The sequence below is a fragment of the Sorex fumeus genome, unplaced genomic scaffold (assembly GCF_029834395.1).
Source record: "Sorex fumeus unplaced genomic scaffold, SorFum_2.1 ptg000043l, whole genome shotgun sequence".
In the NCBI taxonomy this organism is placed as follows: domain Eukaryota; kingdom Metazoa; phylum Chordata; class Mammalia; order Eulipotyphla; family Soricidae; genus Sorex; species Sorex fumeus.
In genome coordinates, this window is record NW_026606100.1 from 16,563,062 (window position 1) to 16,583,764 (window position 20,703).

Below are 20,703 nucleotides of genomic sequence, written 5' to 3' on the forward strand. Positions count from 1 at the left end.
CTTGCACGCAGCCAACAAGGTCGACCCGAGTTCGATTCCTCCGGCCCTCTCGGAGAGCCCGGCAAGCTACCGAGAGTATTCGATATGCCAGACACAGTAACAACAAAGTCTCCAATGGAGACGTTACTGGGCCCGCTCGAGCAAATCGATGAACAACGGGAGGGCCTTTATTTTTTTTTTACTTATGAATGAGATCATGTGAAAACGTCGCAGGTTGAGGAGGGGTCCCAAGTGGAAAAAGGTTTGAAAAGCCCCACTCCGTTCGTCTCTCCAGAACTCTTCTCCTGCTACCCGTACCCCAGTCTGCCCAAATATTTAAGCGTGTCTCCCAGCTGTCACCCTTATGCTGCAGTGGCTCTCCTCTAACTTTTCCCAGGCTTTTCTGCTCTTTGCACGTATTTTTCTGTATGGTTGGCCTACTCCCCAAATCATTTATTGGGAGGAATTTTGATTGAAGGAGAATAGGAGCAACCTGGTACTGATTCATGTGGCAGAGGAAAAGGGCATGGAGGGAAAATCGAATTAGGTGGTGATTCTAAAATTTCCATCTGAGTTGTTAGAAGGAGTGAGTACATTTTTGCTGCAAGACTTCATAAAATAGACACAAATTTCATTTCTGCTGAAATATGTTGGATTTGTCTAATACATATTTGTGTGTGATTCTTCTGAAGGTAATCTGTGGAAAGGGAAGTGAGCAAAAGTCATTCACTTAATTCCATCCTCTTCTGTGCTTGAAACGTCTCGGGGGCCAGGCAGTAAGTCCTACAGTGCTGCTTCACGGTGCTCACCAGGAATTGCACATTTTGGTTGTGGTGCTGACACATTTGCTTTGCTGCGGGGGGTTGCACTGCTTTAGTTGGGCTCACCGGTGATTTTTATGCCTTTTGTTGCAGTGTTGACACACACTTGGCTGCAGTGCCAGAGATGGCACCCTCTGCCAGGGCACCCGAGGTCCCATACAGCAGAGCTGCCAGTACTGCGCTTACTGCATGAGAGTGGCAGTTTTGTGTCTCACGCTTGCAAGGCAGGACATTTTAGACACCGAGCATCTCCATTTAGAAAGAAACTGTTTTGAACTGGAGACGAGAGAGTATTTTGGGGAACAGAAAATCATCCTGGTTGGCATCAGGAGCACTGGAAGAAAGTGGTATCGATCTGAGGGTTTAAGGAAACGTGTCTAATCCTGACCTCAAATGTTACTCTAAGTTGTGGTCTGTAAAGCTCAGATTCCATGAATAGACTCTGGCCAAGTCAGTAGCAGCAGTACTTGCACTCGTCTTCTTCCTTTTGTGCAGAATTTTGGTGTGACTATTTGACCTTACGTTAATCATTATCTGTCCGAATTATTCTAACAGTAATTGTTTTAATTGCTTATTTTAATAAACAGACATCCCTGACCCAAAGAGCCATGACGCAGTCAGAGCAAGTTTGTTGAAGTTGGTTTGGTTTCTGTCTCTTAACAAATTGAGTATTATCAGGCTTTTAAAAGTTGACACTACATGGTTTAAAATAAAGATGTTCTTTATTGCAAGGCTTACAGAGGTCCTGTATTCAGAAACATTTCTGACAGTTGCTTAACATTTCACTATTGGAAATAGCTCTAGTCAACTGGTCAAGAAGATCAGAGTTTGAACTGTAAGGCCATGAAATATTTATTTACAGATAAGTTAAATATAGCTCATATATCCCTTTAGAGACATAAAAAAGTGCAATCCACTAAGAATTAGAGACTTATTTTAGGAGTTTTGAGGTAAAAATGGTTGTGTAGCATTAATTAGTTGCCTGTGGAGCCAAGGCTGTTTTAAATAATGCCTTCGTTTGCTTTGGACCCAGTGATTTAAATTTGAGGCTGTAAATCACTCCCCATACCCAGGCTGTTTAATGTCCTATCCACACACCCAGTGGAGTATATATTATATCTCTTATGGAGATGCAGACTTTCTGAATGTTGGAGCTGGAGAACAACAAAGCGGTTTCAGTCTGGTCAGCATAATTTTTTAGAGAATATTTACTGCATGGTGTCATGTTAGCTCGGCTGGCAAATAAGGCTGCTCTGACTTGCTAGCTTTCATTCTCTGCTACACATCGGACTGTTCCCCTTTTGGGAGCTGCGAGATTAATGCAGACTTCTTCTCTTACATTCCCTTCTTTGTTTCCTTTTATTTGTTTACTTTCTTTGAATTAGACTGCCTCATCCACTTTTAGATTTTAAGTCCCCTAGAGGCAGGGACTGTGTCTAGGTTGGTTTTATGGAGAACACTCAGCATATTGTGGGGGTGTTATAAACATGCCATCTGTGCCAATTTCAAATTCAGTTTCAGACCTTTCAGTACTTCTCTTTGTGTCTAGTTTGTTACAGAAAACCAAACTCAAATAGAAGTGCTTTACTATATAAGGCTACATAAATCCATTAGGTACAAACATTTTGTGGACTCAGTGTTTTTTAGCTACTGTCAGAATATAGAAGCAATATCTTGAAATCTGACTTTTATTAATATATAACATTGTGTTTTGAACTTTTGCTTTTTTTTCACATGGAATGAAATATCGCTTTATTGACACAGACAGCTTTTGTCTAGGGCATATGGCCAGACTGATGATATTTATTGCCTGATTTCTATGTAGGTTTAAGTTTAAGTGGACTCTATCTCAAAGGAGAAGAAAATTGGAAATTGTATCAGCTGTTTATTTCAAATTAGATTTAGGTCCTTGAAAAGGAAGTAGAAAGGTATACCTATAAAAATACATGTATACGCATGATGTATTTACTGAAGTCACGGTCACGGTCACGGTCCTCCCGTTGTTCATCGATTTGCTCGAGCGGGCCCAGTAACATTGTGAGACTTGTTACTGTGTTTGGCATATCGAATACATCACGGGGAGCTTGCCAGGCTTTGCCATGCGGGCGAGATACTCTCAGTAGCTTGCCGGGCTCTCCGAGAGGGGCGGAGGAGTCGAACTTGGGTCAGCCATGTTGGCTGCATGTAAGGCAAATGCCATACCCACTGTGCTATCGCTCCAGTCCATATACTGCCTGTATATGAATTTGCAATCAGTATCATTATTTGACAGCTAAATTTTGTGTCTTACAAAATTCTTTTTGCCATTTTGCCATTTTATTTTATTCATTTTATTTTATGCTATATTCTCAGCAGGTAGGGCATTTGCCTTGCACGCAGCCAACACGGTCTACCAGAGTTCGATTCCTCCGCCCCTCTCAGAGAGCCTGGCAAGCTACTGAGAGTATCTCACCACATGGCAGAGCCTCGCAAGCTCCCCGTGACGTATTTGATATGCCAAACATAGTAACAACAAAGTCTCCAATGGAGACGTTACTGGGCCCGCTCGAGCAAATCGATGAACAACGGGAAGACAGTGATAGTGATGTTATGTTATTGGCTTGGGGCCACATCCAACAGTGCTCAGGGAATACTTTTGACTCTAAGCTAAGGGATCACTCCTGATGGGCCCAGAAGACCATGTGGGGTGCCAGGATCAAATCTGAGTTGGCTGTTTGCAAGGCAAACACCATTCACCCCGATGCTATCTCCAGCCCGCCTTTTCTGTTATGTGCAGTTTTCTGTATGAAACTTTATAGAGCTGTGTTTGGGGGTGTGGTGGGGTGGGGTGGTATTGCAGCATGCCTTTGAGTTGGTGTACATCGATTGCGTACATGGAGTGAATGGAAATGTGCTGCTGCTATAATGACAGGCATATAAACAATGCCATTAACTATTTCTGTGCTCCGGCAATCCATCTTTTAGTAAATAAGGGTTATTTGTACTAAATATAGTACAGTAGTAAACTGCAAGTTTAAAGGGGACAAAGTAAGAAGTAGACAAAAATCAATGTAGCTTTTTAGAACCTAGCAGATTTTTAAAACTTTGCAGTGTTCCAGATTTTATTGTTTAATTTTGGCCCAGAAGGCAGTTTGAGACCAGAGAGATAGTTCTGCAGGAAAGGTGCCTGCCATGCATGGGATCAGCCTGGGTTTGATTCCTGCAACTCCATATGGTTCACTGAGTATAGAGGCAGGAGTCGGCCCTGAGTGACAAGCAAACAGGCAGAAAGAAGAAGAAGGAGAAGAAGAAGGCAGTTTTTGTCAGTCAGGATATTGTATATCAGTTCCTTACTAGGTCACAGTTCTGTCCTAGGAGAAAATTCATAGGACTCTGTGGAGCTCTTATTTTCAGTGGATTTTGTATCTGGGCAGGCAGTCGTCAGTTCTTGACCTGGTAGTTAATAACCACAGCGTAGACCAGTAGTTTTCAATCCCTTTACTCCTGGAGTCCAGCACTACAGATCAGTGATTGAAAACCATTGCTGTGGTGTTCTACATTTTAATGGACTCGTTCAGAAAGTGATACGAGAGACTTTAGGTACATGTGTTTTCTTAGAGATACAGCTTTTTTTTTCCCCTTTGGCCATGGGACGCTTTTGGACCACATGTTATGATGTTTGAGTACTGATCCTGGAGACATGGTTGGGGTAATTCCTGCTTGGGAGACCCAGCAGTACCAGGAATCAAATACAGGTCTCCAGCATGAGAAGCCTATGTTTGGGCCCCGTGAACTATCTCTGCAGCCCTACGTTTATGCTTCTGAGAAATCAGAGGACTTTTATCATTGAAAATGCAATTTATAAAGTCTTTTTTGTTTTTGATTTTAAATAAGGTATCTTTGAATTTCATGCTCCGGTTTTACCATCACCAAATGTGCCTGAATGATAAGGACTGTTACTAGCATCATAATCTGATACTGTTAAATTAAATCTTTAAAATACTGGGAGGGTAGAGTTGGGACGAGAGTATAAAATTGAAATCATAATTTGATTAGAAAGGATATGGAAGTGCTTAATAAATCTCCGCTATAATTAGCCCAGTGGGTTAAATTGAGAATGAGACAGATGAAAACACTTTTGTCCTTGCTGCAAACTGCAGCTCTGTGTCTGGGCAACCCTGGCACCAAGGATTACCAGCAGTTGGAAGATGACTTAACTTTGAGACGGGGTCAGCACCAATCCCTGACTCCCTTCAGAAAAGCCACCGAAAGCTAATTCTTGAAAGTAGGTCAGTGACGTCCTAAGTAAACAGTAAGGATGTTTAGAATTGTGAGGGCTCCTAAGGGAAACGCAAAAATTTCTGACATGAATTTTGTATGACCTTTGGATCCTTCTGGACACTGTAAACTTCATATTCTGTGAATCAAAACTGTGGGACTGCCACTGTCCTCCCATTGATCGTCGATTTGTTCGAGCAGGCCCGGTGACGTCTCCATCGTGAGACTTGTTGTTACTGTGTTTTGGCATATTGAAGTGGGACTGGCATGTGAGTCAATTTTATTATTATTTTGAGAGGCCTCCTAGGCAGTGTTCAAGAAGTCCAGGGGCACATTTCTGGAGATACGTGAGCCCTGTGATGCAGCGCTGCTTGGACCCGCCAAAATTGTGGACCTTGAGGGCTAGTTCCGGCATCACCGGGGACCATGCAGTGTGGAGGGTCAAACTGGAGGCCTGTGCCAGTGAGGCAAGTACTCCAGCCCTTTGCGCTACCTCCCCAGTCCTAGAGCATGTCTGCTTATACCTTAATAAATAATGCCTTTTTGAGATTTATTTCTCATTATTGCTGTGTTAAGGGTCCTCTAAGTCAGGGATATTGCTCAGTGATAGAGAACATGTTTTTACACACATAAAGTCCTGGGTTCAGTCCCTGGCATCAGTGAGGGGGGAAAAGGCCACCAATTGAAGTTTTGTTTTGTTATTTTATCACAACCAGGGGCGCTCAAGGGTTGCTTGTGGTTTGGTGCTCAGGGGTCCCTCTTAGGACTGATGGGGGACCTTTTGGTGCCAGTGATCAGACTTGGTCCTCTGCCTGCAGAGCTTGCACTCCATCCTAATGAGCCTCTCAGTACTCAGTAATTTGAAGTGATGAACTCTTGGGGCTGGAGCGATAGCACAGCAGTAGGGCATTTGCCTTACACACGGCCGACCCGGGTTCGATTCCTCCACCCCTCTCGGAGAGCCCGGCAAGCTACCAAGGGTGTCTCACCCGCTCGGCAAAGCCTGGCAAGCTCCCTGTGACGTATTTGAGATGCCAAACACAGTAACAAGTGTCACAATGGAGACGTTATTGGGCCCGCTCGAGCAAATCAATGAACAACGGGAGGACAGTGACAGTGACAGTGAAACTGTTTTCAACATGTTTTTAAACGTCACACCAGTGTTTTATTATTATTCTTCACAGTCACTGTCATCCTGTTGTTCATCCATAGCCTCGACCAGGCAGCAGTAACGTCTCCTTCATTCTAGGCTGAGATTTTAGAAAGTGCCACATTCGAGGTTCTTTCAGGGTCAGGAGAATGAGACCCATCATTGTTACTGGTTTTTGGCATATTGAATATGCCACGGAGAGCTTGCCAGACTCTGCTGTGCAGGCAGGACACCCTTGGTAGCCTGCCAGGTTCTCCTCATTATTATTATTATTATTATTGGTTTAGAGACCAACCTGGCAGTGCTCACGGCTTACTCCTGGTCTGTGCTCAGAGATCACTTGGGCAATGCTGGGGATAGACCTGGTCTGCCATGTGCTCGCCAAGTGTCTTAACCTCTGTACTATCTCTCCCGCCTCACCCTAAGACACCTGAAGTGGGACCTGTATGATGGTACCGCAGGCAAGCTTTGCACATGACTGACCTTGATTTAATTCCCTGTACCCAGTGTGGTCCACTGAGCCAAGAACACCATTATGTGTGCACCCCCATCCCTGCCCAAAAAAAAAGGTGACCTGAACAAGTCTCCTTTATAACCTATTAAGATTTTATTTTGCCTCCTATCTCTCCCTATAGATACATAAGGGAGTAATTGATTTCTTACCCTGTTGCCAAATCTAATAATTTTTTTAAATACTGAAATTTGAGATTGTTTTGCTCATCACATTATTCTTAATTTTCTTACTTAAATAATACCAGCATCTACTTGAAAGGCTGTGTACCAAGTATCGTGGAGGAAACTATGAATAAAGTGCCTAAAAGTTCTGGTTTTGGAAAATATTTTCTTAGAAAATAAAAAGGAAAGAAAGAGGTAGAATTTAGTAAGCATCTGGAACTAAAGATGTAAATACCTTGGGGCTAGAGTGATAGCACAGCAGGTAGGGCGTTTGCCTTGCACGCTGCCGACCCGGGTTCGATTCCCAGCATCTCCTATGGCCCCCTGAGCACTGCCAGGAATGATTCCTGAGTGCAGAGCCAGGAGTAACCCCTGTGCATCACCAGGTGTGACCCAAAATGCAAAAAAAATAAAAAGAGATGTAAATACCAAACCATTGGTATTTATGTTTTCCTTTAATTCTTCACATGTTGCCTGTTGCTGAACTGGTTTCAACTACGTGGGAGACCTGTACTGTGGAACCTGTACTATCTCTCCAAACCCCAGAGGGATGATTTAATAAACATGAGCCACAAATGTCTTCTCTAAAGACTGACTTCTGAAGAAGAGCAAAAAAAAGTGGGATTTTTGCTTGTTTGTAATTTTTGTTTTATATTTTCAACTAATTAGCACTTCTCAGAATTCTCTATTTTTTCAATTTAAAATGTTTTTCTTTGCTTTTCTCAAATTTCATATGTGTTTTTAGATGCAAGAGGATATATTTTGTGCCTTTGTTTTCTGTTGGTTACTTTGTATATATGCACCATTGTTTCTGTTACATATTTCTGAACTATGGAGCTTTAGAAATTTAGACCTTCTTACAGAACCTAGGATGGGTAAATCAAAGCATCAGTGCCATTATTAGTAGTAAGCAGTGGTGTCTGCTTGATATTCTGACAGCTGTCTCTTTCCTGTAAGTGAGCTTTAAATAAACTTAAGAACCTGGCCTTTATAAGGATTTGGATGTTGGATATTGTGGTTCTTTTTTAAATTCGACTAATCAAGGAGGTAGGATCAGGGTACAAAAATACAAGAACAAGATAGCTATTATTTTTCATAATATTTTAAAAGAATTTGAAGATCTGAAAATTCAGACATGATTCCAGGTTACTCCGCATAAGATACAGTTTGGGTGGGGTTGTTAGTAAACAATATGTATTTATGGGCATGCAGATCGTTAACTTTTAGATCACAACATATATAATGTATGTAAATCATATACATACACATTATTAACAACTTTACATCACAACTGGAGATGTTGGTTCCTCATTAACTAGTTTTCTAGGGGCTGAAGCAAAAGTACAGCAGGTAAGTAGCTTTGCGTGCAGCTGACCAAAGTTTGATCCCCGGTTCCACAGAGTCCCCTGAGCCTTCCCAGAGTGATCCCTGGAAACAGAGCCAGAGTAAACACTGTGGGGCCAGAGAGGTAGGACGTCAGGTAGGGCACTTGCTTTGCACGTGGTCAGCCGGGTTTGCCCCCGGCATTCCGTTTGGTCCCCTGAGCACTGCCAGGAATGATTCCTGAGTGCAGAGCCAGGAGTAAGCCCTGAGCACTGCCAGGTGTGAGACTCCTCCCACCTCACCAAAAAAGAAAAAGTTCTTTTCTTTAGGGATGCAAGAGAAATAACAGTGTTATCCTTTTGATTTTTTTCAAGTTTTAGAATGGCCACATGGACTAATTTAATAACTTACCCCGTACTCTGGACTGGAGTGATAGCACAGCGGGCAGGGTGTTTGCCTTGTCATGAGTCCAACCTGGGTTTGATTCCTCAGTCCCTCTCGGAGAGCCTGGCAAGCTACCAAGAGTATCCCGCACCACGGCAGAGCCTGGCAAGCTCCCCGTGGTATATTCGATAAGCCAAAAGCAGTAGTAACAAGTCTCACAATGGAGACATTCCTGGTGCCCGCTTCAAGCAAATCGATGAACAATGGTAGGACAGTGCTACAGTGCTGCCCCATATTCCACATACCAAAGTGAAGAGTTCGTTTCATGTTTTCAGAGTTGAATAGAATTGCTTTGAAAGGCTTCAAAATGAAATCAATCATTTGTGTCTTCGTGGCTTATGAGGCTTGAGTCACTGGAAAAGGAGTTAATTTAAGATGTTTTGCTTTGCTTCAGGAGTTAAGTGATCTACAACGTGACCCACCTGCTCACTGTTCAGCTGGACCTGTAGGAGATGACTGTAAGCTTCTGCTTTGTTGCTGGGACTTTGCCATCTTGAATATAGGTTTGAACATTGATTAATGACTCCGAAACTCCTTTGTTTTATTTCAGTGTTCCATTGGCAAGCTACTATCATGGGGCCTGTAAGTATGATTCATATCTGAAGTAAATCCCCCCAGCCATAATTCATTCTTGGCCATTTGACCTTTGGCCAGTTGTTTGTGGCTAATGTTGAATTGTTCTCTGAATCACTCAGGAAACAAAATATAATTAAAGGACTTGTTATGATTGCTCTAGATCACTGGTGATTGCAAATAGCTTGGATCACTATGTGTTTGTTTTCCTTCGTCAAGATCTTAATCGTTATATATGTTAATGGAACACCCAAAATTTGCAGTCAAGCCGTGTATTGCCTTTTTTCTAAATACAAAAATGCCAGTTGTCCAGGATGCAGAAAGACAGTACAATAGGGAATGCACTTTCCTTGCAGGCGGCTGACTCAAGTTGGATCTGCTGTGGGACTCGGTGTGGTCCCCCAAGGCCCACCCAGAGTGATATCTGAGCACAGCACCAGGAAAATCTGAGCGCCACAGATCTGGTCCAAAAGCCACAAACCAAAAATTTAGTTCTGAAATAAGCATAATTGGAAATAAGTCTACTTAATCTAATAAAGGAATTCTTTCAAGTAGTAATATGCAGAAATCGTCATCATGGTTCCTATCTGAAACCAAAATGATAAAATACCACAGTGGGAGGCCAGAGAGATGGTACAGTGGATAGGGTAGTGGGTAGTGGCCTCACATGCAGCCAACCAGGGTTCAGCCCTGGCATCCCATATTGTCCCCTGAGCCTCTCCAGGATTAATCCCTGAGTATAGAGCCAGGAGGAACCCCTGAGTTTTGGGTGTGGCCCCAAACCCAAAAACAAACAGACGAAACAATCACAGTGGGTCTATATTTGCCACTTTATGAATTTGTAAATTTTAGTTTTGTTTTTTCAGTTTAGAATTACCTGTCATTGTATGGCTAGCTTCTCGTAACCCTTATTATCTTTGTTAAGGTTGTTCATTTCTGCACCCAAAAGGTAGTTATAATTTTGGAACAGGATTTTCTTTCTGTGAGCAAGCAACAACAACAAAATCTGATTGCAAAAGAATGAGTACTGATAACTGGAATTGACATTCTAGGTGAGAGTATATTAGTAGCATGTTTATACGGACCTCATGCCCTCCCCCAGAAGAGCTTCGGTAACTTGTGAAATTTCCACTTATAGTGTCTTAGCTTTAATTTTCAGGGACTGGAGAGACAGTACAGAGTTAAGGCACTTAACTTGCCCACAGTCGACTGAGGTATGATCCCCAGCACCACATAGGGTTCCCTGAGCACTTCCAGGAATGACTCCTGAGCACAGAGCCATCAGTAAACCCTGAGCTCTGCCAGGTGTGTCCCCAGAACATGTCATATATCCATCCACACATATATAATCAGAGCTGGAATCCATTTGGTGTCTCAAATGACTAATAGTTATGTTGTTGTCATTTTTAACAGGTAAGATGCAACATTTTAAAGACAATTTCCAAGAAGAATATAGTTGTTTCTATTTGCTTTTTGATTACTTAATAAGAGCCTTTTGGGTACTATCATTTATAGGTCCACCCTTGCCATCTGAATTATAACCATTCACATGGGGAAATCACATGTAATAAGTGGGTTACAGTTATGTTACCAAAATTATGTTACTTCTGCCCCTTTTTGTTTTAATAAAATAAAATGCTGCTCTATATGACATTTGAATTTCTAAGACCATAACTGTTGAATGTCATATTTTCCACATTCCGTATATATGGGAAGAATAATTATGCAAGCAGTCCTCAAACATATATGCAGAAACTAAAGAAGGAAGCAATGATAGTCTTAACATTATCAAGTGTTAATATCAAGTAATTAAAATAGGGACCAAAGAGATAGTCCAGTAGGTAGGGTTCTTGCCTTGCACTTGGCAGACTCAGATTCAATCCCAAATGGTTCTCCAACTAATGCCATGAGCAGTTCCTGAGAGCAGAGCCAGGAGTACGCCTGTGTACCCTGTGTGGCCCAAGAAACAAAATAAAACTAAAAACAAAATAATTAAAATAATTTTTTCTCTTTTTAGTTACCTTTTATTTGTAACATCATAGGTAAAGGTAAAGGCCCTCCCATTGTTCATCGATTTGCTCGAGCGGGCCCAGTAATGTCTCCATCGGAGACTTTGTTGTTACTGTGTCTGGCGTATCGAATACGTCACGGGGAGCTTGCCAGGCTCTGCCGTGCGGGCGAGATACTCTCGGTAGCTTGCCGGGCTCTCCGAGAGGGGTGGAGGAATCGAACTCGGGTCGGCCATGTTGGCTGCGTGCAGGGCAAATGCCCTACCGCTGTGCTATCGCTCCAGCTTTATGATGTTTATGTAACATCATAAACATTTTATAACTACCCTAGAGAAGCATAAGCAAATTTAAATTTCTCGTATGCAATTGACTCCTGTCATAATTCTATGAAAAATGGGTTAACCAAATGTTTTGTTTTTAGGCTCTACAGGCTACTTTTTACATTGTTTTACGAACAGCTAGAAAATGAAAAAATTTGAAGTTTAGGTTGTATAGCATTGTTTCTTAACTATTTTTTTCATAATTTGATTTTTTTCTATTCATTTTAATTTGTGCCTCTTAAAGGGCGTCAAAACTTAAGCCTCACAATTAAGAAGGTAAAAACTAGCCCGATTCTTTTTTCTGTATTGATTGCTGCTGCAGAGATTCATTCTTTTCTCACTGCTACCTTGAGTTTATGGTAATCTTGAAAAACCTGTACTCAGACTTGTTTGCGCACGTCACACTATTGTGTGTATCCTAGTTTTGTTCTAAATTCTGTGATGGCAACATGATTGTTGGAGAACCCTTCATTCCTGCAAAGGGAAAGCTGCTTCAAGGTAAGTAAGTGAAACTTATGACAAAAAAATTTTTTGGACTTATGTATTTGGGGGAAGATAAATCTGTAGTAATCAAACACTGATGCACATGTTTTATCATTTCAGCCTGATAGCGCGTATCAAGGTGGAGTCTTCTTTCTCACTGTACATTTCCCGACAGACTATCCTTTTAAACCACCAAAGGTATTTTTATGCTTATGACTCATGTTATTCCTATGTCAGGGATTTTACTCTCCATCCAGAGATATTTTCATGGTGATGGCAAAGACTGTGAATAGGTTAGCCGGGTTCAAACTGGCTGTGCAACCACTAAATCTAGAATATTCTTTTTTTTTAAATTTTTATTAGTGAAATACCATGAGGTACAGTTGTAGATTTACAAATTTTTGTGCTTGGGTTTCAATTATACAATGATAAATACCCATCCCTCCACCAGTGCCCATTTTCCACCACCACGGGTCCCAGTATCCCTCCCACCCCCCATCCCCACCCTTCCCACCCTGCCTCTGTGGCAGGGCATTCCCTTTTGTTATCTCTCTCCTTTTGGGTGTTGTGGTTTACAGAAGAGGCACTAAGTGGCAATCATGTTTGGTCCATAGTCTACTTTCAGCATTTTTCTCCCATTCTGAGAGGATCCTCCCAACACCCTTTATTTGGTGCTCCCTTCTCTATCTGAGCTCCCTTTTCCCCTAGCATGTGTGGCTGGCCTCCAAGCCATGGAGGAAACCTCCTGGTACTAATCTCGGCCACTCTTGGGTGTTAGTCTCCTATTTTGTTACTTTATGTTCCCCAGATGAATACAATCTTTCTATATCTGTCCCTCTCTTTCTGACTCATTTCACTTAGCATGATACTTTCCATGTAGTACCACTTGTATGTAAATTTCATGACTTCATCTTTTCTAACAGCTACGTAGTACTCCATTGTGTAGATGTACCAAAGTTTCTTTAACCAGTCATCTGTTCTAGGGCACTCAGGTTTTTTCCAGTTTCTGGCTATTGTAAACAGTGCTGCAATAAATAAACAAGTGCAGATATCACTTCGACTATACATTTTTGTCTCTCTGGGATATATTCCCAGGAGAGGTATTGCTAGGTCAAATGGGAGCTCAATTACTAATTTTTTGAGAATCGTCCATACCGTTTTCCAAAAGGACTGGACCAGTCGGCATTCCCACCAGCAGTGAAGGAGGGTTCCTTTCTTGCCACATCCACGCCAACACCAGTTGCTTTTGTTCTTTTGGAGTCTCTGTGGTATGGTGATATCTCATTGTTGTTTTGATCTGCATCTCCCTGATGATTAGTGATGTAGAGCATTTTCTCATGTGCCTTTTTGCCCTTCGGATTTCTTCTTTGAAAAGTTTCTGTTCATTTCGTCACCCCATTTTTTGATGGGGTTGGTGGTTTTCTTCTTGTGGAGTTCAACCAGTACTTTGTATATCTTTGATATCAACCCCTTGTCGGATGTGTATTTGGCGAATATCCTTTCCCATTCTGTAGACTGTCTTTGTATTTTGGTCACTGTTTCTTTTGAGGTACAGAAGCTACTTAGTTTAATATAGTCCTGTTTATCTATCTCTGTTTTCACTTGCTTGGCCAGTGGTGTGACATCTTTGAAGATACTATTAGCATCAATACCATGGAGGGTTTTGCCAACTTTGTCTTCAGTGAACTTTATGCATTCCAGTCTGATGTTGTGGTCTTTAATCCATTTTGATCTTACTTTTGTACATGGTGTTAGGCAGAGATATGAGTCCACTTTTTGCATGTAGCCGTCCAGTTTTGCCAGCACAATTTGTTAAAGAGGCTTTCCTTGCTCCACTTCACATTTCTTGCCCCCTTATTGAAGATTAGATTATCATATGCTTGGGGGGAGATGTCATTATATTCAATCCTGTTGCATTGGGCTACAGCTCTGCCTTTGTTCCAGTACCATGCTGTTTTAATTATTACTGCTTTGTAGTAGAGTTTGAAGTTAGGGAGGTTGATTCCTCCATTTTCTTTTTCCCAAGAATTGCTTTAGCTATTCGTGGGGGCTAATTGTTCCATATAAATTTCAGGAGTGTTTGCTCCATTTCTTTGAAGAATGTCATGGGTATCTTGATACAGATCACATTGAATTTGTACAGTGCTTTGGAGAGTATTGCCATTTTGACAATGTTAATTCTCCCGATCCATGAGCAGGGGATATTTTTCCATTGAAATCTAGAATATTCTTTCTTAAATATTTTATCATGTTTCTAAATGACACAGTATCCGCAGGCAAGAGAGGCAGTCCAGGGGTTTAAGTGGATGCTTGCCTGTTTCTGATCCAGGTTCAATCCCTACATAGCATATGGACACCCAAGCACTGCGAGAAGTGATCCCTGAGCACAGAACCAGAAGTAGTCCATAAGCACTGCTTTGTGTGGACTCTCCCACCAATTTTTTAAATTAAAAATTAAATTTAGAACAATTTAAAAATTAAACTTTCAGGTAAATAATCTTTCGTAGTTGATCTTTTTTTCTCAATTGTTAAGTGCTCAGTAGACATTTATTGAACATATGTTCTGTTACATTGGAGAATACAGACATAAGTATGATGTGGTCTTTGTATTTATTTATTTATTTGTTGGCTTTTTGGGTCGCACCCGGTGATGCTCAGGGGTTACTCCTCTGTCTGCACTCAAAAATTACTCCTGGCAGTGTTCGGGGGACCATATGGGATGCTAGGGATCAAACCCAGGTCAGCCACGTGCAAAGCAAATACCCTACCCACTGTACTATTGCTCCAGCCCTGTGTCTGTATTTCATGTGTTAGGAGAGGTAAAGACATGTTTTTATGAAATTTAGTTTAGATTTAAAGAGAAAACAAACAGATGAGATACCGAGAAAAAAGGATCGCTAGCAAATCTGTCACTCTGAAAATAATTATTTTAGTTTTTTATTTTTATTTATTTATTTTGCTTTTGGGGTCACACCTGGCTCTGCACTCAGCAGTTACTCCTGGCGGTGCTCAGGGGAGCTTATACTGGGATGCTGGGAATCGAACCCGGGTCGGTCGCATGGAAGGCAAACACCCTACCCACTGTGCTATTGCTCCAGCCCCTATTTTAGCTTTTTAAAACACATGGTTAGCATTATATGAAATATCTAACATTTCATCTGGAAGACTAAATCTCTTAGTGAATTTCTTCTGGCAGTTCACAAGCTGAGGTCCCTCAGCTCTCCCCTGGAGTGGGATTGTACCTTCTTTTAGATCCAGGTGTCACTTTCAGTATTATTGATAATTGACTTAAGAAAATGATTGCTGGGGGTATGGTGCCGCCAGCAGGTCAATCTGTACCTGTGAGGCGAGTGCATCAGCAGCCTCATGGCGCCTTCAGACTTCCAGATACCCCAAAATTGCTGCTGTGCCTTTGGCCAGACCCCAAAAACTGGGGGCAAAGTTTACCAAGAAAGTAAACGGCCAAAAGTTAGGTATGTGGGAAACACACCCACAAACCACCTCTGGCTCAGCTATATAATTGGAGGCAAGGCCTCTTTGGTTCCTGATTGAACTGCTTAATGGACATGATCCCAGAGACTCAGAAACGAATCTCAGAACCCAGTGGCTTTAGGTAGAAATGCGTCTGGTCTCTGCAGTAGGCTACCGGTGCTGGGCCAACCCAGGTGGGAATAGGTTTCGTGCCTTGGCCTATTCCCCCTGGCGGCCCAGTGGCCGCCATCCGTCTAAGGCCACTGGATAGTCACATTTGGGCCCCCAATAACAAGACACACAGGGCCTCACGGGATGAGGGTGGAGCCGGGCTTGTCCTCCCCACCCCAACGAGACCCCAAGTCATCGCCCACGAATGGCCTCTCTGGCTCCTGATCAAGCTGCTTAACGGCCATGATCCCAGAGACTCAGAAACAAATCTCAAAACCCAGTGGCGTTTGGCAGAAATGCATCCGGACTCCACAGTACGTTACTGTTGCTGGGCCACCCCAGGGAGGAAAGGGTGTTGTCCCTCCGCCTGCTCCCTCTTGGTGACTTGGTGGCTGTCATCCTCTAGAGGCCATTGGACACTCAGGCTTGGGCCCGCAGTGACAAAACTTGTTGGGTCTCACGGGATGGGGGGGGGAGGTGGAGCCGGGCCTGTCCTCCCCACCCTAACGAGACCCCAAGTCATCGCCCACAAACGGCCTCTCTGGCTCCTCATCAAGCTGCTCTGGCTTGATCCCAGAGACTCAGAAACAAATCTCGAAATCCAGCAGCTTTTGTCAGAAATGTGTCCGGACCCTGCAGTAGGTTACTGTCACCAGGCCACCCCAGGGGGGAATGGGTGCTGTCCCTCCGCCTGCTCCCTCTTGGCGACTTGGTGGCTGTCATCCTCCAGAGGCCATTGGACAGTCAGGCTTGGGCCCGCAGTAACGAAACTTGTTGGGTCTCACGGGATGGGGTGGAGGTGGAGCCGGGCCTGTCTTCCCCACCCCAATGAGACCCCAAGTCATCGCCCACGAATGGCCTCTTTGGCTCCTCATCAAGCTGCTCAACGGCCATGATCCCAGAGACTCAGGAGCAGATCTCTAAACCCAGTGGCTTTTGGCAGAAATCCCTCCAGATTTAAGTGTTAAAATTTCAGAATTTCAAAACCACATGGCCCTACTGCAGCCACACGACATCATATGTTAGTCATAACCAGCAATAGAACACAAATTGTCTATTGTTGCCTTTTCAGCAGATCTAAGTGTTGGGGTAAAATCTTAAATAATGGTGGGTCTGGTGTCGAAGTAGTGAATGTGATCAAAGTAGAGAGAGAGTAATGTGGAGATCATCTGCCCCACAGGCAGGGGGAGGGTGTGGGATGGGGGTATACTGGGATTTTTGGTGGTGGAGAATGGGCACTGGTGAAGGTACGGGTGTTTCATTGTATGACTGAGACTTAGACCCAAAAGCTTTGTAACTGCTCTTACGGTGATTCAATAAATAAAATTATAAAAAATGGAAAAAGAAAAAAAAAGTAAGGTGGAGTTCATGCACAATTCAATCAGCTAATCAGTGGCTGAATAAATAGCAGTACTCCTACAAAAAAAAGAAAAAAAAAGAAAAAAAAATGATTGCTTTAGGATATCCTGGTTGTTTGCCTCAGTTGTTTGTTTAATTATGCAACCAGTTATGCTATTATAAACTACTTGATACTAAAAACTTCCTTGACAGAATGAGGCATGTCAATAAAGTACAGATCCAATTTTTATGCGTCTGTTTTCACATTCCGGCAGCTAAAAATAATGTGTGTGGAGAGCAGAGAGATAGCACACTGGGTAGGCCTTTGCATCCAGCAGACCCAGTTTCAATCCCTGGTACCTCCCATGGGCTCCTGAGTGCCTCTGGGGACTGATCCCTGAGTGCAGAGCCAGGAGTAAGCCTTGAGCACCACTGGCTTGGGCCCCAAACCAAAAAAAAAAAATTAAAAATAAATCTAATGTGTATAATATAGAAGCCTATTTCATTTATATTGAATATATTTCATCCTAAGATCACATGAAATTGAGGACATTTTACCCTAGAGCATATTGATTGGTCTTGTTCATTCTTTATGGTTTGTCATTTTTTTTTCTTTATGTTTAGATTGCTTTCACAACAAAAATCTACCATCCAAACATAAACAGTAATGGAAGTATTTGTCTCGATATCCTGAGATCACAGTGGTCACCTGCTCTGACTGTGTCAAAAGGTAATTTCATTTATCATATTTGTAACAGTTGGTAAAAGTAAAAAAATGCAATAAAAATAGAAGTATCTAGGGACTAAAATTTTAAAGAAACCATCTACTGTGTTCTTTTCTGTTTCAATTTCACATTGCTTTCATAGCTTCATAGCTTTCCTTCGTTAGCAATTAATTTGTAGGGAGGGTAAAATGATGGGCAGTTCTAAATGATGAGGAGAGAGAAGTTTAAAATGTTAGAACTAGGGGCTGGAGCGATAGCACAGCGGGGAGGGCGTTTGCCTTGCATGCGGCCAACTCGGGTTCGATTCCCAGCATCCCATAGGGTCCCCCGAGCACTGCCAGGAGTCATTCCTGAGTGCATGAGCCAGGAGTAACCCCTGTGCATTGCCGGGTGTGACCCAAAAAGCAAAAAAATAGAAATAAAGTGTTAGAACTAGAAATTTGGGGCATATTACACCTTTAGATTGCACATTGTCTTTTGCTTTTTTTGGGTCACACCCAGTGATGCTCAGGGCTTACTCCTGGCTCTGCACTCAGGAATCACTCCTGGTGGTGCTCAGGGGACCATATGGGCTGCTGGGGATTGAACCCAGGTCGGCCGCGTGCAAGGCAAACACCCTACTATCTCTCCGGCCCTGCATATGTCTTTAAAGGGGAAAAGAAAGTAAAAGGGGCCAGAGCAAAAGCACAGCAGTTAAGGCACTTGTCCTGCATGCTGCCAACCTGGGTTCAATCCCAGGTCCCCAGAGCCCATCAGGAGTGATTCCTGACTGCAGAGCCAAGAGTAGGCCCTGAATACCACCAGGTGTGGCCCCCAAAGAAAAACAAAACAAAATTTTAAATAAAAGAAGTAAAAATAAAATTTTTTAAATAGTTGTTCCATTTATTAAATAGAATCGTTAGCATAAGAACTTTGACAATTTTTACTTTATATCTCAAAGTAGACTGATATGGTGATTGAAAATGAAAGACACATTCCACTCTTGAATGCTCACAGAGCATGTGAACCGAAACTTTGAATAAATCACCATATAGCATGACTTACACATAATCCTTGAGAGTCTCAAATTTCACAGATATATAGCATCGTTTGCTTAGTTTTCGCATTTAGAAAAGCCAGAACTCACTTCATTAGCCAATTCTGGGCTGAGCCAGCCCTCCTAGTTCATGTCCTGTTTCTCTAGCAAAGGAGAATCTGACAGTTGGAAATATTGTTTTGAATAAGAAGCATCTGTACCTGAGGTCATTTGTAGTTTTCTGTACTTATAGAATTAAAAATAATAATGTTCTTCTTTGGGGTTCCTGGTCCTCCAGTGAGTCCATATTAAAGCATACTTCCATCAGCCGTTTCCTGCTTGATCCCAGGGGAAGCCTGAGCGTAGCTTTGGGTGCACTCTTTTTTGAAGACAATTTGTGTATATGATACTGATCCTTGAGTCTTGACGTATGAATCTATCTACTGTGACTTCTACTGTTATCAATACTGGCTAGATTTCTTATGGGAATGAGGTTGCTTTTGACGGAGGATAAGTAAGTAAAGAGGAATGAGAAGACGTAATTCAGCAAAATGTAGAAGCACCAAACTGGGGAAAATACTCACTGTCCAAACTGAAGAACCAAAATATAAGCAGTTAAAGGTTATGTGTATCTATACATAGATATATATGTATGTATATATATAGGACACTAATACAATAAGTGCAAAAAGTGATGGAAGAACAAATATTGGATATTCTAGTTCATCTGTGGCATATAAAGAAACAAAAAAGGGAATAGGGTAGAGGACAAGCCCTTGTTATTTTTTGTGCTTGAAATAGCAACATTTACTTTTTATTAAATAGACACATCAAAAAGTTAAAAATGTTTTCCAAATCTGACCATTTTTGACTGAAACTATCAATTAAGATGGTTTCTGGGGACATACATATAAGCACACATACAGATACAAATAAAATTAGTTTTAGCTTGTTAGCATAAAATTCCTACCAAACAACGCTATTAGACATATTAGTTAAAAATGTGACTAGTATTTAAACCATTAATAACATAAAAATGATTTGTATGTTTGTTTTATGGGCTGGAATGATAGCACTGCGGGTAGGGCATTTGCCTTGCACGCAGCCGACCTGGTTCTGTTCCTCCATCCCTCTCGGAGAGCCCGGCAAGCTACTGAGAGTATCCCGCCCATATGGCAGAGCCGGCAAGCTCCCTGTGGTGTATTTGATATGCCAAAAACAGTAACAACAAATCTGGCAATGGAGATGTTACTGGTGCCCACTTGAGCAAATCGATGAACGGGAGGGCAGTGCTACAGTGCTAATGTTCTTCTTAAGAACTTAGAGGGAATCCATGGTCACAATTTAAAAAAAAATGCTACCTAAGTGTAAGGATTTTAAAAATTAAGGTTTATAAGAACCAGGGTCAACGTTATAATTATTTCAGGTACTTGTTTTTTATAAATGGCAATTCTTCTGGCTTAGCATCTTCTTTAAAATATTATCTGGACCAGAGAGATAGTAGAGAGCTGGTGGGGTGCTTCCCTGCAATTGGGCTGACCCAGGTCCTATCCCAGCATCCCCGATGGTCCCCCAAGCATGTGGAGGAGTAATCGTTGAATGCAGAGCCAGGAGTATACCAGGTGTGGCACAAAAACAAAGAAAACAAACGAAAGAAAGTTTTTTGGGCTCTACTGTCCTTTCAAAAATCTTTCATATAGTTTACGGTGAAGCACTAGATATCTGAAAGATTTTAAGGTAAAGGATTATTCAGTTAATATACTCCTTCCTCGAGTGATATCACAGAACGAATGTCGTTTGGCAAAGTAGCTAAGTACTTATACATATAAAAGAAATGGCAGACTGCCAGATGTTGAGCACTTATCTCCAGACATTGGTAGCGTTTTGTAAAGAATAATGAGTATTCCTGGCTTCTGAAAACTGTCCTTTAAGAATGTAATCATCTCCAT

General features: G+C 42.1%; 1 protein-coding gene across 1 annotated transcript in view; it reads left to right on the top strand.

Annotated features, from left to right (window-relative positions):
- The window catches only part of UBE2D1 (ubiquitin conjugating enzyme E2 D1), a 38,695-nt gene that overhangs the window by 12,336 nt on the left and 5,656 nt on the right, over nucleotides 1–20,703 (top strand). The window contains exons 2-5 of the mRNA XM_056120744.1: nucleotides 9,044–9,107; nucleotides 9,200–9,231; nucleotides 12,155–12,232; nucleotides 17,639–17,744. Of these exons, the coding sequence (XP_055976719.1) occupies nucleotides 9,044–9,107; nucleotides 9,200–9,231; nucleotides 12,155–12,232; nucleotides 17,639–17,744 (280 nt within the window). The remainder of the gene's footprint in view (nucleotides 1–9,043; nucleotides 9,108–9,199; nucleotides 9,232–12,154; nucleotides 12,233–17,638; nucleotides 17,745–20,703) is intronic.